The 17,643-nt window shown below is 32.3% G+C and overlaps 2 protein-coding genes and 1 long non-coding RNA gene across 5 annotated transcripts; all 3 read left to right on the top strand.

The window, feature by feature from the left end:
• The first annotated feature begins 297 nt into the window (after positions 1-297).
• LOC127264973 (putative leucine-rich repeat receptor-like serine/threonine-protein kinase At2g24130) lies at positions 298-3,450 on the top strand. Of its 2 annotated transcripts, XM_051294593.1 has the most exons (3): positions 298-1,124; positions 1,197-2,903; positions 2,989-3,450. In XM_051294593.1, exons 1-3 carry the CDS (start codon positions 338-340, stop codon positions 3,384-3,386), a joined length of 2,892 nt encoding a protein of 963 aa, XP_051150550.1. In that variant the 5' UTR covers positions 298-337; the 3' UTR covers positions 3,387-3,450. The 2 variants fall into 2 exon arrangements, with proteins under 2 accessions (XP_051150550.1, XP_051150549.1); XM_051294592.1 differs by having other exon boundaries at positions 298-2,903.
• A 1,012-nt stretch (positions 3,451-4,462) lies between these two features.
• LOC127264974 (uncharacterized) lies at positions 4,463-7,018 on the top strand. Of its 2 annotated transcripts, XR_007841864.1 has the most exons (4): positions 4,463-4,781; positions 5,551-5,828; positions 5,924-6,054; positions 6,138-7,018. It is a non-coding gene; the product is annotated as an uncharacterized LOC127264974 (long non-coding RNA). The 2 variants fall into 2 exon arrangements; XR_007841863.1 differs by having other exon boundaries at positions 5,551-6,054.
• Positions 7,019-13,087: 6,069 nt separating this feature from the next.
• LOC127264914 (spermidine hydroxycinnamoyl transferase-like) lies at positions 13,088-14,607 on the top strand. The gene has a single exon (XM_051294511.1). It carries the CDS (start codon positions 13,134-13,136, stop codon positions 14,484-14,486), a length of 1,353 nt encoding a protein of 450 aa, XP_051150468.1. The 5' UTR covers positions 13,088-13,133; the 3' UTR covers positions 14,487-14,607.
• Positions 14,608-17,643: the final 3,036 nt, after the last annotated feature.

Raw genomic sequence — 17,643 nt, 5'->3', positions numbered from 1 at the left:
CTATTTATGTCCATTGCCTATGCTCAAACAACTCCTAATTTGACTTCACACTTGTTCACTAATTAAGTACGTAATTAACAAGTCATCATCCACTAATTAATCACACAATTAAGTTAGGCCTAAAATGATGACGTGTACACCACCACACATGCCACGTAGGATTGTCAACTAAGTAAGGCGCCATTTGATAAAAATCAAAGTTAGGCACTCTCCCAAACAACATTTCCTATATAAACTTTGCAACAGTACATTTCATTCCAAAATCAAAACAATCGAAATCCCAATTTTTATTTTTATTTAAAAAAATAAAAAATAAATAAAAAACCCTAATGCTCAAATGGGGCAGCCTTACTACACCTTCTACAACTCTGATCTCATTTTCTTGATTATCTCCATCATTTCTTGCCACGTGGCAAGTCCGGCCCGCTCCGATCGGGCCTCCCTCCTCTCATTCGCCTCCGGCGTGACGGCCGACCCGACCGGCGCAATCGCCAGCTGGCGATCGCCGTCGCCCGACGGGTGCGATTGGGCCGGCATTACGTGCGACGAGAAGATCAATCGAGTCGTCGAGCTCAACTTAAGCCATAAGTCGTTACACGGTACGATTTCGCCGGCGATCTTCCACTTGTCGAAGCTCGAGATTCTAGATTTGTCCGGAAACTTCTTCTCCGGTCGAATCCCATCCGAGATCGGCTTGGCGATCGCGCTCAAAGAACTAAGCTTGTCGTCGAATTATCTAACGGGGACGATCCCGACGGAGATGGGATCGTTGCGCGAATTAGTGTACCTCAACTTGGGAAGCAATAAACTATCGGGCGAAATCCCGACGTCTATTTTGTGCAACGGGACGTCTGTTTTGCAATATTTCGACCTTTCGAACAACTCGTTGGTCGGAAAAATTCCCGTCGACGATCAGTGCGAAGCTAAGGAGCTACAGTACATTCTTCTATGGTCGAATCGACTTGAAGGTAAAGTTCCTCCCGTTCTATCGAACTTTACGAAACTTGAGTGGCTCGACTTGGAGACGAACTTTCTAACCGGTGAATTGCCGTCGGAGATCTTTCGCGCCATGCCGCACTTGACGTTTCTCTACCTATCGAACAACCGTTTCTCTGGCCACAACGGTAACTCCGACCTCGAGCCATTTTTTGCATCGTTAGCGAACTCGACTAACCTAAAAGAGCTCGACTTGGCAGGGAACGATCTCGGTGGCGAGTTGCCGGAGATCGTCGGCGATCTCTCCTCTCTCGTGCAAATCAACCTCGATCGCAATTTGATTCATGGATCGATCCCGCAACAAATTTCGAATCTTGTCAATTTGACGCTTCTAAACTTATCGAGTAATCGCCTACACGGCTCCATCCCGTCGGAGTTGAGCCGGATGTCGAGCCTCGAGAGGTTGCTTATATCGAATAACTCGTTATCGGGTCAAATTCCGTCGTCCTTCGGAAATATGTCTCGGTTAGGTCTACTAGACTTGTCGAGAAACCGGCTCTCGGGTACGATCCCGGATAGCTTTGCGAACCTCGTACAATTAAGGCGACTATTGTTGTACGATAACCATTTATCGGGCAACATTCCTCCGAGCCTCGGACAATGCGTGAACTTGGAGATTCTCGACTTGTCGGATAACGGTATCTCCGGGGAGATTCCAGGGGAAGTCGCCGGATTGACGAGTTTGAAGCTTTACTTGAACTTGTCGAGAAATCTTCTCACCGGAAACGTTCCGTTGGAGCTAAGTAAAATGGATATGGTTCTCGCGATCGACTTGTCTTCGAACAACCTCTCCGGCGGCTTACCTCCACAGCTCGGAAGCTGCATTGCGCTCGAGCATTTGAATTTGTCGAACAACGCCCTCGAAGGTCAGTTTCCGGCGGCCATAGGCAGCCTGCCTTATCTTAAAGAAATCGACGTGTCGTTTAACCGGTTGAGTGGGAAGTTACCGGCGACTTTGCAGGAATCGACGACGTTGAAGACGATGAACTTCTCCTACAACAAATTCTCCGGAAACGTAACGAATAAGGGCGCGTTCTCGTCCGTCGCAGCTAGTTCGTTCCTCGGGAACGAGAGGTTATGCGGCTCGATCGAGGCGATGCGCAAGTGTCGGGCGAAGCACGCTCGCCGTTTCTTGATCGAAATTCTTCTGTCGTTGCTCGCGATTCCGATGTTATGCATATTGGGATGTCTTCTGATGCTTCGATCAAAGGTCGCATGTCGAATTCCGGTTTTGAGACGAAACGATGATTATGTTGGCTACGAAGACGAAGCTATGTCGGAAGAGGTTAAGTATCCGAGAATTTCTCGGAGGCAACTCGTCGAAGCGACCGAAGGATTCAGCAGCTCGAGCCTAGTCGGGTCGGGGAGATTCGGGCATGTTTACAAGGGAGTTCTTAAGGACAAGACGGCGATCGCCGTCAAGGTTCTCGACTGCGTGCCGTCAGGCGGGGAGACGTCGATTTCGATTTCAGAGAGTTTCAAGAGGGAATGCCAGATCTTGAAAAGAACAAGGCATAGAAACTTGATCAAGATCATAACAACTTGTAGTAGGCCTGATTTCAAGGCTCTTGTTCTTCCGTTGATGTCGAACGGCAGCCTCGACGATCATCTGTACCCGATCGACGATCCGAAGCATCGCCTCGACCTGATTCAGCTCGTCGGAATTTGCAGCGACGTCGCCGAAGGGATGGCCTATCTGCACCACCACGCTCCGGTGAGAGTCGTACATTGCGACCTCAAGCCGAGCAACATTCTTCTCAACGAAAAAATGACAGCTTTGGTCACCGATTTCGGAATCGCGAGGCTCGTCGGAGGATCTGATGAGAGCTCGTCGTCGACGAATGAATCGTCGTCGTACACTTCGACGGATGCCTTGTTATGCGGCTCGGTTGGCTACATCGCCCCCGGTACGTACCCCTTTTAATTTTATTTCGACATTACACGACCGTGCAATCGCACGATTTTATGATCAATCGACTCTCCGTTTCGCAGAATACGGATTGGGAAAACACGCTTCTCCGAAAGGCGATGTCTACAGCTTCGGCGTTCTTTTGTTAGAAATTGTGACGGGGAAGCGCCCCACCGACCAGCTTTTTCGGGCCGGGTCGAGCCTGCCCGAATGGATGAAGAGACAGTATCCTGACAGGCTCGGCCCGATCGTTGAAGAAGCGATGACGAGGTACGCGATACGCACAATTGATACGTTCGATCGGAAAATGTCGACCGACATCATTTTAGAATTGGTCGAAATCGGGCTGATCTGCACCCAGCACAGTCCCGTCGCTCGACCGACGATGCTTAACGTTGCGCACGAAATTGGCCTTCTGAAGCAGTATCTTTGCAGCCCGGCTAACGTTGTTTTCCCCGAAGAACAATTATCGACAAATTGATGGGTTCGATTGATCGAATGTTCGACGATTCTGTTTGTCATCGGACATCGGTTGCTCAGAAAAATACGAGGTTTTTACTTGGTACGGTAGGAACGTAGATTGATCTCGATGTAATGGTTTTCGAATATTTCATTCTTTCATTGATGAATTATGTAATTGTTTCTATGTTTTCATCGCAATTGATTTCCTCTGAATTTGATTCGATGAATTATTTTTTTATTTTTTTTATTTTTTATTTTTTAATGACGTGAAATCCGCAGCCGCTACTCGAAAATGCGCACCCGAGTAAACCCCCGGCCGAACCTTTCGATGAAATCTTTGTTTTGACGATGAATCTCTGCTAAGCAAGAATCAGAAAATGTTGCGGTCCAGTTTTTAAAAAGTCGTTAGTCGGCAGAACTCCAACGGCTATGTGTCCTCGCATTTTCTAAATAGAGCGACTTTACTTATATAATAATAAAAAATTATTATTATATTTCTTTATTTTGTTTTGTTTATTTTTTTAATTATACAACCTTCATGATTCAATATATTTGCATTATTTTCTCAAACAGTGTATGTATTTTCTATTTTCCGAAAATGTAAACATGCGTTTTAAATTCATTCAAATTATATTTTCTCAAATCCAGTGTGTTTATTTATTCTATATATTTTAGAATTTATTTTTATTTTGTTTATTATACAATAATAGCAAATTTTTATAAAAAAATTACAAAATATTACATCTAAAAGTATTATTCAAATAAAAATTAAAATCAAATTTCAAAATAACACATATTTTGAAAGATTCTTATTGGAACTTGTATTGTTTAACAATTTGTTCTTTATATTTTTTAACATAATATTTTGTATTAGCTTTAAAATTATAGACATGTAAATAAATAAATAAATAAAAACATTTTTTCAATATGATAATTTTAATAAAAATAAATCTTGAATTCCATTTTTTCTAAGAATGAAGTAATTATTATAAATTGTATAATCCAAAATTAGTTTGTATTTAAAATACAAAGAATAACACATATTATATCCAAACACAACACACTGTATAACACAGCAAACACAGCTCTTTTTAGAAGCCGTCGCTGGCCCTTTCAAAGAGGTTTTGTCAGAAACTCGAAATAAATTATCAGCAACGGCGACGTATTCGACGTTCAAACCTCGATCCGCCGTCGACGATGGCATGGTGCAGACGAAGCCACTTCGGGGCCAAATTTCTCTCTCCACTCCTCTCTCTCCGCCACGCTGGCTTCTTTGTTTCTTCTCCAACCCAGCTCCGGCACCGTTGACCTCTTCTCCTCCCTCTTCTTCTCCTTCCATAGCGACCACCGACCTGCCTCCTCCGAAGCCTTCTCCCGCCTTCATCGGGGTCAATTTCTTTTTTTTTCATAAGAGGTTGTCTCCTTATTATCTCCTCCAATAAGTTTTTTGAATTTTTTATATTTATATAGCTTTTGATTTGAAAATTTGGAGAGCTGGGGCTTGCTTCGAGTAGGAAGTTGGCATTTTGTTTTTATGGTTATATATTAGTTGGAGTAATGTTTAATCTTTTTGGGGAACTTGGATTAGAAATTGTTGTTGTGAATCGATTTGGTTTTCGTTGTTAAGCACACTGAAATATTAATTTAAGTTCGTGTTGAGAATCAGATGTTCACTGCAATCCTGAACTTCTTTTAAAATCTGTTACATACCTCAATTTTCTTGTTGTTCATTAAGTTGCTGGAGTAGATAAAAGTTGCTTAATGGCTCATTAATTTAGAATTACGAAGTTATTCACGGGAATATGAAGTTTAATGTCTTTATTAAACCGGCAGTAATCTAAGTTTGTGTATCTGGGTAAGATTTTGTTGCCATGAATATGTTTATGGTAAGATTTTGGTGGTAATAATGCAAAGTCAAGATTTATGTGATAGTGGTGTGTTACCTGTAATGCATATACATGTAGTTGGTGTAACATATATATTATTAGATTTTCATGTACAAGACAAGACATGTTTTGAACGTCTTACACATATGTGCATAATGCTTATGCATGAAGCTATTTCTTGTTTTCCCCACTCCTCAGTCCCCATTTGGCTTCCTAAGTTTTTTAAAATGGCAAAAGCACAGAAGATGCATGGTGATTTTACAGGATGTAATGAAATGTATATTGTTGCATTTACAGGACGAAAAGGTGTTAAAGAGCACAACTTGGTCCAGTCCATACTTGGCAGTAACCCGTGAAAACAACAGTTAGTGCTGCCAAGGGTCTGGAATATCTTTGTAAAAAAGCAGAACCTCATATCATCCACTCTGATATTAAGTCGAGCAATGTAGTGATATTTGATAATGATGCAATGCAGCAAAGATTGCTGACTTTGATTTGATAAATCAAGCTCCTGATGGCAGCACGCCTTCATTCAACTGGGGTCCTTGGAACATTTGGATATTATGCGCCAAAATGTGTTTTATACGCACACATCCCTATTCTAATTTCCTATTTCTTTTCTCTCACATTCTCAATTTGCAACTACTCTTGATTGTTTTGTTACCGGCAGATATGCAATGACCGGACAACTAAACTCAATGAGCGATGTGTATAGCTTTGGTGTTGTCCTGCTGGAGCTTTTAACTGGTGGTAAACCTGTTGATCACACATTACCCCGCGGACAGCAAAGCTTAGTCACAGGTATTGATTCTCCTTGTTTTTTTTCATGTTTAATATGTTGTTTTCTTATGTTCAAAACTGTAAATGGTTGGTAATTATTTCAGGCTACACCAAAGCTGAGTGAAGACGAAGTCTGGTAATGCATTGTTGCCAAGGTTATTATTGACTCTTTAATTATCCAAACTGCAATTTATACATGGATGCATATGTTCATATTTAGATTGTCCACTAATTATGTAAGCTTGAGTTTCATTACTCTTGGATGCCAATGGCCTGCTGAATCTCATCCTCTTGAAAGGCCTTCGAGGCAATTGCTTTTCACCAGTGTGTATGATAAGTCGGCCCTTAACGACACTCTTGGTACATTTTGCAAGTTTTGATGCTAATTTTGAATCTTTCGTAAGTTTGATCCAACTTGTATAATGTGTTTTTTATCTTATTTATTGTCATAAGGTGTTTGTTATACCATTACAGAGTCTTGAATGTTTTTAGTGACACGTTATAAGAGCGGCCGTTGAAGACGCCGAAGATGATCCGGCAACTGCCGACTACTGCAGTTGATAGACTAGAGAGGCCATGCCTTGATGCTTTAAGTCTCAAGAAAAGTTTATTATTAGCTAACTTAGATAAGATTAATGTAAAATATATATATCTTTCCGGTTGTACTTAAAGATCGTTGTCTTTGTACCAGATTTAGGCATCCAAGCACAGGAGAAAACATGCAATTTTATCAAATGCCACCTGCAAACTTTGCTGAAATTTTGGACTAACTCCGAGACATTAGGACCAAGAAGATAACTTTCTCAGTTAACTTTGTCTGATTTCGTTCGTGCTATGTATCTTCTATGACTTTGAAATTTCCAGGTGAAGTAAATGGCCATTGAGATCAGTTCTGGTTGAAGATATTTGTTGCAGAATAGAGCCATGATGTAGACTAAATTGTAAAGTATACAAACACAAGAATTGTATGAAAATTCCGACAATATGAATTGGAGCTTGACAATTAAGTTTTGTAAATAGAACATCTTGAAATCATTATGGCCATTGAGATCAGTCTTGGTTGAAGATAATTGTTGCGGAATAGAGCCCTGATGTAGGCTAAACTGTAAAGTATATAAACACAAGAATTGTATGAAAATTCCGACAATATGAATTGAAACTTGACAATTAAGTTTTGTAAATAGAATTTCTTGAAATCATTTCAGCTTTAATTTAATCAAACCTTAAATGGGATTATTTGTATCGACAAATTGCGGGAATCAAAGAAGAGTTCATTGGGGATGTTAACAAGAGCATTTAGATAATAATAATAAAATTTATTTGGAGAGAAGTTTGAATCGATGAAAGTTATTGCGTGTTAATTTTTTCTCTCACCTTCAAAGTAGCTTTGACACGCTGGATTCACTTTGACTGATCGGAGAGAGTTAAAAAGTGGAGGTTTCTTTTAAAAAGAGCCATTGCTCTTACTCTTAGGTATTTGCCTCTATATTCAAACATATATTTATTTATCTATAATAATAACTTATTATTTTTGTCATTGAAAAATATCATTTAAAATATTTAATTTATATATTTTTTCTATTACAGTAAAAATTAATTTTTATTTAAAATATTATGTCAAATATATATTTATATTATATAATATAATAATAATAATAATCAAACTATCTCATGTACACAATCATCATATTGAAATTCAATTCAAATTAAATTATAGTTTTTTTTTTATTATTATGGATAAAAGTCTAATGTTAGGGTTTCGTATGAATTCAAGTGGGTTTAGCTCGTTTAAGTTCACATTCATTTGATTTACAATCAAGCGTTCTTTATATATATATATATATATATATATATATATATAAATTGTGTTATATTTTTATAAATACAAAATCGTCCAAATTACATTTAATTTAAATATTTTGTTATCAAATTTATTATGGTTTTATTTATGCACATAATATTTGTACGATATCTTCTATTTTTAGCTAATTTTTAAGTTAACGGTCGATATTTATTGTACAAGAATAATATATGTGCATAATTAAATATCATATATTTATTTTATTGAAATTTTATTTTTTTTCGAAATACATGATATTTAATTTAATTTAGACATTTAATTTTTAATGCCAATAATATATATTAAAGGTTTTATATTATTTATTAGTAATAATTATTAAAAAAACATTGTATTAAATAACCTCTATCTAAGTAGAGTCAATATTATTTCATTAAAAAATGGTGGCTAATATATATACTTATATTCTATAGGTAATCAAGTCAAATGATTTGAACCTTTTAAGGTATGAATGTATTTTCAGTATGATCTTTTGAAAATATTTTTGATATATTATAAATAAATATTTAATGATTTATTAATTTATATATTTATCATGAATCTCTGTATTACTTGGTCACTCATCTAAAGTTGGTAGAAAAACAAATTATAGTATGTAATTTTTTATTAAAATATATTATTTTTTATAATAAAGTATTAGATTCAAGCTATCATAAAAAAATAACTCAATTACTAACTTAAAACAAAACGATAGTGAGGCTAATAATATTTTAATGTGATAGTTTATAAAAAAAAATAAAATAATATATTTTTATTGAAAATAGTATTGAATGAATAATATAAATTTAAATTTGAAATGATATTGATATTATTATTATTATTATTATTATTGCTTTAAAGAAGGGTCTTTATAATAAAATAAATAAAAAAATTTATTTGTTTAACATGATACTTTCAAATATAAGTAATGCAAAACTATAGTGTAAAAAATAAAAAATAAAAAATCTTATCCGTTATGAGCTGACTTCCATTTTTAGAAGTAGTATTTCTTCGTCGGGTGGCTATGAATTTTCATACTTAAACCAGACGATTGGACTACGAGGTCCCGGGACCTCGTGCCTGTCATTCTGTTAGGTGACCTACCCACCTCCTAGTTTGTTAGGCACACTTCAACATATTACATGGATTACTTCATCCATCTTCCTATGAAATTAAAATTATATATATATATATATATATACTCAACAACCCACCAAACAAATAACCTCATTGTAAATATATAATTCTATAAAATATTATATCAAATACTAAAATTTAATTCAAATATTGTAAATATATATTTCGATTTTTTTTTTGTTTTTTTTTTTTATTTTACTCTTTAGTCCCCGTATTTGTCAGTCAAAATATACTATCTTCGTTCTTTAATTAAATATTTATTTACTTTTTGTGTGTGTAAAATTTTAATTATTAATATTATATTTATACATAAAATAAAACCCGCAGCTTCTGCCTTGACAAGGCGGTGACGAGATCACCCCAAGGGCGCCTTCGGCGTACAGGGGTCACGAAAGCATAAAAGTGAATTCAACGGCTGCGAGACTTGGGTTCAAATCCGAACCACGGTGTCAGGGGTTCGAATCCCTCCGGTCCATATCCGGTGTGGGCGTAAAAAAAAATAAAAAATACATCTGTTAGTGTTGTATAATATAAGTTTAATAATAATAATATTTTAATATTAAGTACCAAAATTAAAATAAATATAATTGTTACTGGATAAATGAATTTTATTTTTTTTTCCTAAAAAAATATCTCATCATCAAAGTAATATTCCTAAGAAAATATCTCATCATCAAAGTAATATTTTTTAAACTAAAACTTAAACTTCAAAAAAGATAAAACTATTGCAATGTATTGTGCTAAAAGAAATAGTAATTTAATATGATATTTTTCAAAAACAAAATAATAATATAAAATAAAAAAATTATATATATATATATATATATATAAAGAGCTGAAATTTTTTAAAACTTTTATCAACCTAAAGCCGAAAACAAAATAATATATTTGATTGATGCATTTTGATGCTAAAAGATACACTATCTTATTTCAAAATATTATTTTTATTATTTTTTGTTTGTTCCACTCAAAGTATTCATTTTTATTTTTTTAAAAAATAATAATACAATAATATTAAAATATGTTTAATTTTACTTAAGTTATAAATATACCATTAAACATACCATTATTTTATTCATAAAATCAATCGACAAAAATGTTAAAATCTTTTATATACTTTCACTCACTAATAAAATACTATTATTTTTAATTAGAACGGAAGAGTGAGAGTATTTTCATAATTCATTTGAACTTATTTTATAGTAATTTATATTTAATTATATATTTATTTTATTGCATAGTGGAACCCGGAGTCCAGATCCGACCCAAAACATTGTGACCCTACCCGAGTTTGAAATGGTAAAGTTTGTAAGAAATATTTACGCGTAGTCAAAGAGTACAATTCTGACCCGTACAATTTGAATGGTAATTCGTATAAGCTCCAGGCCTTTCAATTACCAAATCAATCCTCACCGTTAAAATTCTAAACCACACATTTTAACGGTTCTGATCAATCTGGCGTCCAGGTCCTAAAAATTTTCGGCGGAACTTGTGTTTGACTTTAGTTGCACAGCTGACAGCCGTTTTCAAGTCAAACAAAGAAAGATTTTGTAATAAATTAATAAAATTATTAAATATATATCCACCAAGAGTGTGTTTGTTTGAGAAATTTAGTAAAATTCTACTGTTCATCCAAAAATTTTCTCCAAAAACAACATCGAATTAAACATCTATTTTTTATTTTTTATATTATTCTAAAACTCAATATTATATTTAAAACATCACAACAACACCTATTTATATCACATCGTGCAATTATTTCAATTAAAAATTTTTGTTATTCAAATCCTAAATCAAAATCCAAACTTCCAAACAAACATAGTGCAAACTCGCACCACGCATACTTATGCTCTATTTACATACATCTTTGAACTTTCGATACTATTAAAAAATTTCTTTAAAAAAATATTTTATAGTACTTATTTTATTTTATTTTATGTAAAATATTAGTTATAAAATTAAATTAATTATTTAAAATAATATAAATTTATTATATTTTAGTAATCACTCAAAATTTAGGTGTAATTAGTAAAATAAAATAAAATTGCATTTTTAATATATTCAATGCATTGACAATTTTTTTAAAAAAAATATCATATTAAATATTCCATTTTTTTACTATTATTTAGAACTTCCAAAACTTCAACAGGGAATTCTTTTGATTTATTATTATTTTATTTTTTTTGGTTTTTTTTTTAAAAAAAATTAGTGTTTATATTTAACATTTTATGAAATATAATAATGCATTTTTGTAATTATTGCTATGGTTATAGTTAAGTATTTAACATTTTATGATAAATAAATTATTTATAAAGGAAGGTGAATTTAGGGTGCATTTATCCAATAATTTTTCTAAGTGACATGATCTCGATTTAAATATTATTAAAAATCCAATATATATTATATATATTTTATCAATTTACAAAAAAATAATATTCAACTCAAAAAAACTTTATAACATAAAAAACACACAAATTGAAACCCTTTGTTTACTTAAAATATGATAAAAGTTCATTAGATAAGGTAGAAATGCTAACCAAAAATTTTAATTTAGCTCATTATAATCATAGATTTTATTTGCAAAATCTATTGTTGTGTGTACTTTCAATATAATATAGTTTTTATTACACATTACTTTTTATTATAAATATATTATTTATTCTTACAAAAACATTCAAAAATAACAAAAGAAATAATACTCCCTCCGTCCCATTGGAAGGGTGGCGTTTGCAAGTAGATTTTTAAATATTAATATTATATTAGATTGCAGTAAAAAAGACAAAAATACCCCGACTAGTATAGTGTAATATAAAAGTAATGACATTTGTGTAATATATTGTAAGTTGAAAGAGTATTTATTATGTCAAGTAGACAATACAAATACTAAATTAGAAAATGATAACCTTGTTTTGGGACGGACGAAAATAGAAAATAGTAACTTTTTAATGGGGACGGAGGGAGTAATTTATTTTTACATATTTACACTGTATCTATCATATGTGTGATATGTCATTTTTTGATTAAAAAATTTAAAAAAAAACTTTAAATGAAAAAGAAAGATAAAAAAAAAAAAAGAAAAAAAAAAGAGAGCACTTCCTTGATCAATAAAAGAGATAGATTATTTAGTATTTTATAACAAGTGTAGATTGGACTTTAGTTTGTGACCAAAGTTCCCCACCTAAAAATAATAGTAATATTTTTATTATTAAATAATGATTCATATTGAAATTATTTGACCTCAAATATTAAAAAATAAAATAAAAATATGGTATGAATCAACTGCAAATAATATACTCCCTCCCTCCTATAACAAAGTATTTATTAGTAAGTGTACTATCTACCTAATATTATAAATACCCTTACAATTTACAATATATTACACAAATATCATTACTTTTATATCACACAATACTAATAAGATTATTTTAATCATTTTTACCTTATTCCTACTATATTTTAATATAATACTAATATTTCTAAAATTCCGTGCAAAAACAAACAGATACTGAGACAGATGGAGTATATTTGATGATTTATAACTAAACAATAAAACTATGAATTTTTATGCAATTTTTATATCTAATTATTATTCAAATGCAAAATACAAAAATAAATAAATGTAGTCGTAATATTTAAAAATAGATTAAATAATAAAATAAAAAGACTAATGAATAATTTTTTGTAGTTTAGTTTTAGTCTTGTTACTATACTATTGTTATATACTATTCTCTCACACGTTCAAATATGTTCACTTTCCCTTTTCATTGTTTTTTAAAGTAAAAAATCATTTTATTATTGTACTTCTTTTAATTATAAAAAGAAAAAACAATAATTATTATTCAATTTTATTAAAAATTTGTATCCGGTCAAATAAACATATATTTGCACGAAGAATGGAGTACTATAAAAATACATTAAATATATTTTTCTAATGATATTAAATTAAATACTTTATTTATTAAAATAATTGTTTAATTGGTATATCTACCCATTTAGGTGGTGAACATTCCACATGCATGAAAAGTATGCAAAACCCTACTATATATATTAGGGCACCAAATCAAATTTATGCAATTCTATTCCAATTTTAAAAAAGATTTAATTAATTAATTTAAATCCGTCGAAAATGGTGACCACTTTGAAGGCCACTCACGCCGTCCGGCCGGCGGAACCGACGCCGGAAAAGATCATGTACCTAAACTCCTGCGATCAAATTAAGGACATTACCCACACCCCTACCATCTACTTTTACCGGCCGTCTGCCGCCCTCGCCGCCGTCGACGTCATTTTCCGGCTGAAGTTCTCCCTGAGTCAGGCGCTGGTGCCGTTCTACCCGCTGGCCGGCCGCCTGAATTGGGCGGCGGAAGGCGGCAGCAGGGTGGAGCTCCGGTGCAACGGCGCTGGCGTGCCGATTTTCGAGGCGGAGACAGAGGCGGTAATCGACGATTTCGGAGACTTCACCCCGACGCCGGCGATCCAGGAGCTAATTCCGGCAGTCGACTACACTGCGCCGATCGACGAAATCCCGTTGGTCATCGTCCAGCTGACGAGATTCCGGTGCGGCGGCGTCAGCATTGGCCTCGGCATTTCGCACGTCCTCGCCGACGGGCCGAGCGCGCTCCATTTTGTCGACGAGTGGGCGAAATTCGCCCGCGGCGGCGGCGGCGGCGGCGCCGTCGTGCCGCCATTCCTCGACCGTCAGGTCGTGGAAACAGGGCGTCCGCCGAAATCAAAATTCGATCCGGCGGTGCTCCGGCGACCGCCGACGCTGATCGGGGAGGAGGACAGCCTGGAACAGCGGAGGAAGCCGATCGCCGTCGCGTTCCTCTGCCTCACCGCACCGCAAATCGAGAAACTCCGCGGCCGTGCAAATCTCGAGGCCTCCATCGCCGGAATCCGCAGCTACAGCCGCTTCGAGGCGGTGGCCGCCCACATTTGGCGGTGCACGAGCCGGGCCCGCGGCCACGTCTCCGACCAACAAACGAGTCTCCATTTTGTTGCAGATTTTCGTAACAAATTAACTCCGGCGTTGCCGCAAAATTACTTTGGCAACGCCTTGATCCGCGTGGAGGCCACCGACACTTCCGGAAGCCTCCTTTCGAATTCGATCGGCGCCGCCGCCCGACGGATCCGTGAAGAGGTCGAGAAAGTGACTGATGACACGGTCCGGGCCTATTTGGAATATCTTAAAGAGTTGCCGGATGTGGGCCGATTCAGGTCCTTAGATAACAATGGTCGCCCGAAGGGAGATTTTTACGGCAATCCGAATCTAGCTATCATAAGCTGGACCGGGTTGCCTCTATTTGGGACGGATTTCGGGTGGGGCAACGAGATCCATTTGGGGCCCGGCCCGATGGGATTCGACGGCAAAACTTTTTTGATACCGGGGCGGGAAGGGAACGGCTCCTTTAATGTGGCTATATGGCTTCAAGAGGATCATATGCCGGCATTCAAGAAATGCTTCTATGATCAGATTTAATTTATCGCTAAATTTATTATTTTTATTTGTTGGATTATATTTGAGAAAATTTTACTTTAATTTCTAGTATGTTATGTGTTATGAAGAGAATATAAATGTAATTTTGTTACATTTTGGAATCAATGGTTTTAATAAGTTTTTAATTTTTCTATTGATGTATTTGCTTAAAATAAAGTATAATGACACTACTTTTATATATATATATATATATATAAAATGATAATAATAATAATAAATCGGACCAATTTTTATATTTAATAGATTATTGTAATCATTCTAATTACATATTTAGAGTATCTTTGGCAATTAGTTGATAATTCTTAGTTGTTAGCTGATTCGATTAGTTGTTAGCTGTTAGCTGATTTGATTAGCTGGTTTGACTAGATGATTTGATTAGCTGTTTGTATTAAAGTGTTCAGTAAAATAGCGGTTTGATATTAGCTGTCTATATGTAAAATGACAATTAAGGACATTTTATATTTTATTTTCAAAATATTTAGTTGAGTTTTTTCGGTTGGTAGACTTTTTTATAATTTTATTATTAATTTTAAAAATTAGAAAAATTTTAGTAAAATATTAGTTTTTATTATTTTAAAAATATTTTGTAAAGAATTAATACTAGCTTATTGAAAAATATATATTTTTTTCATTAGAAATAGTATAAATATAAAAGAACAAAAATTATTATTAGCATATGCATTTTTATTAGATTAATTTTTAATTAATATATATTTACATTAAATTTATAATTTAAATAAATATATTAATTTTTAATAAAAATATTATATGATAAAAAATACTATATAATTGATTAAATATATTAATATTTTATATTATCTTTATTCAAAAAAAAATAAAAAATTATAAATAAGATAATTGATATATATAAAAAATAATTATTTTAAATTTATAAATTATTAGAAGAAAATATATCTAAATTATTAATAAATAGTGTAATAAAAAAAAATATAGGAATATATGTGAAATAATTAATTAATTTTAAGTGCAAATAAGATATAAGAAAAATTAAAATGAAAAAGTTAATTTGAAACGCTGGTATATACAGCTTTTTTAAAATTAGCTTTTTGGACCCAATAAGCTAATTGAAAAAATTAATTTATCGAACACCAAAATTAGCTATTTTGCTGGTCAAACAGCTAAAAGCTCTTGAAAAAACCGTTTACCAAACACCTCCTTAATCTTACTTTTTTAGGTTACTATATATTATCCTTAAACTCGTTATTATTACACTAATTTTTATTAATAAATTAATCTTTAAGTTTCTATTGCCGTGATGAACTTTAATTTGAATAATCTTGAACTTCAAAAGATTGTCAAATTGGAAACATTTGTTTGCTTACACTAAAATAATTTTCTTGTGTATTATGTATAATATTTTTAAAAATATATATTACATTAAATATATATATTTTTTTCCAAAATACATTACCTTGAAGATTTATTTATTTATTTTCTATTCTTCAAAATATTTAAACTTCAAAACACCCAAAAAAGCATATATAAACGGAGCAATAATTTCTAATATGTTGTTTTCCTAACAAGGTATATATATATATATATAACATTTGCTTTGAATTTTCGAAACCATTTACACACAATGTTCAATTATATCAATTAAAATATACTCGTAGATACAAGATTTTAGGTAAAGTATAATTAGTAGGTAATTAAGAAATATATTAATAAAATAATCATTCATATAATAAAAATAATTATAGATTAAAATTAAGATAAAGAAATAATTTAATTAATAATAACAAAATTATAAATTATGAAATTTAAAATTTGTTAAAGTGTATAATTATATTTTTAAAAAAATGAGAAATGACACAACTTATGTGGGAAAGACGAAAATAAAAAATATGAATATTTTATGTGAAACGGAGGAAGTAATAATATACCGTGCATTGAAAATATTTTGAGGGCATTTTCGAATCAAGGTTTTAAGTATTATAAATAATAACAAATACTCCCCCGTCCCATAACAAAGTATCCATTTTTTCATTTTAGTCCGTCCGATAACAAAGTATCAATTTCCTTTTTTAGTAACTGTATTTTCTACATAATATTACAAATACCCTTACAACTTACAATATATTACACAAATGCCATTACCTTTATATTACACATACTAATAAGGTTATTTTAGTCATTTCTACTTTATTCATATTATATTCCAATATAATACTAATATTTCTAAAACTACGTACAAAAAGCAAATAAATACTTAGTTTCGGGACGGAGGGAGTATCATATATACAATATTTATTACTCCCCTCATCCCATAACTATATATTCGTTTGCTTTTTGCACGGAGTTTTAGAAATATTAGTATTATATTGGAATATAATAGGAATAAAATAGAAATGACTAAAATAACCTTATTAGTATTATATGATATAAAAGTAATGACATGTGTATAATATATTATAAGTCGTAAGGATATTTGTAATATTAAGCAGATATTATATTTACTAAAAAATAAAATAAATATTTTATTATAAGACATACTAAAATGAAAAAATGAATACTTATTGGACGAAGTGAGTACAATTCAACAAAAAATTTTGAACAATAATTTTAAACAAACCAATAGAAAACAATACAAAAACAAAATATAATAGAAGGTAAAATAAAAAAACATATAGACATGTGAGATTTTTTTTACTCTCTCTTCCTATAATGAAAGTACATCTTTGCTGTGAGACTTTTTTTAAAAAAATTAAATTTAAATAATAATTTAATAAAATATTTTATAAATAATATATTATTTTTATTAAATTATCCCAATAAAAAATACTCCTATTGTCCCTTTTTAGGTAGATCTTTGAATATTAGTATTATATTAAATTATAGTAAAAAAGATAAAAATACTTCTCATATAGTATAATATAAAAGTGATGACATTTGAATAATATATTTGGTATTTGTATAATATATTATAAATTAAAAAAATATTTATTATGTTAAATAAGTAGTAAACTTACTAAATTAAAAATAGTAAATTTTTTTTGGACGGATCAAAATAAAAAAAAAATATTTTCGGAGGGAGTAAAAATTTTCAAATCAAATCTGGAGATACAGTTGAGCTCATTTCAATCGAATAGTACTATATTTTTATTTTTTAAAAAGAAAA

The sequence above is a fragment of the Andrographis paniculata genome, unplaced genomic scaffold (genome assembly GCF_009805555.1).
Source record: "Andrographis paniculata isolate CXL003 unplaced genomic scaffold, ASM980555v1 Contig71END, whole genome shotgun sequence".
In the NCBI taxonomy this organism is placed as follows: domain Eukaryota; kingdom Viridiplantae; phylum Streptophyta; class Magnoliopsida; order Lamiales; family Acanthaceae; genus Andrographis; species Andrographis paniculata.
The sequence above is the reverse complement of the archived record's forward strand: the minus strand, read 5'-3'. Positions and strand labels throughout refer to the sequence as shown.

Bases quoted from the DNA above. Each gene is read 5' to 3' on its own strand.
- LOC127264914 (XM_051294511.1), top strand. From the start codon at position 13,134: ATGGTGACCACTTTGAAGGCCACTCACGCCGTCCGGCCGGCGGAACCG.
- LOC127264973 (XM_051294592.1), top strand. From the start codon at position 338: ATGGGGCAGCCTTACTACACCTTCTACAACTCTGATCTCATTTTCTTG. The intron at 2,904-2,988 runs GTACGTACCCCT...TCCGTTTCGCAG, and splicing joins GGTTGGCTACATCGCCCCCG to AATACGGATTGGGAAAACAC.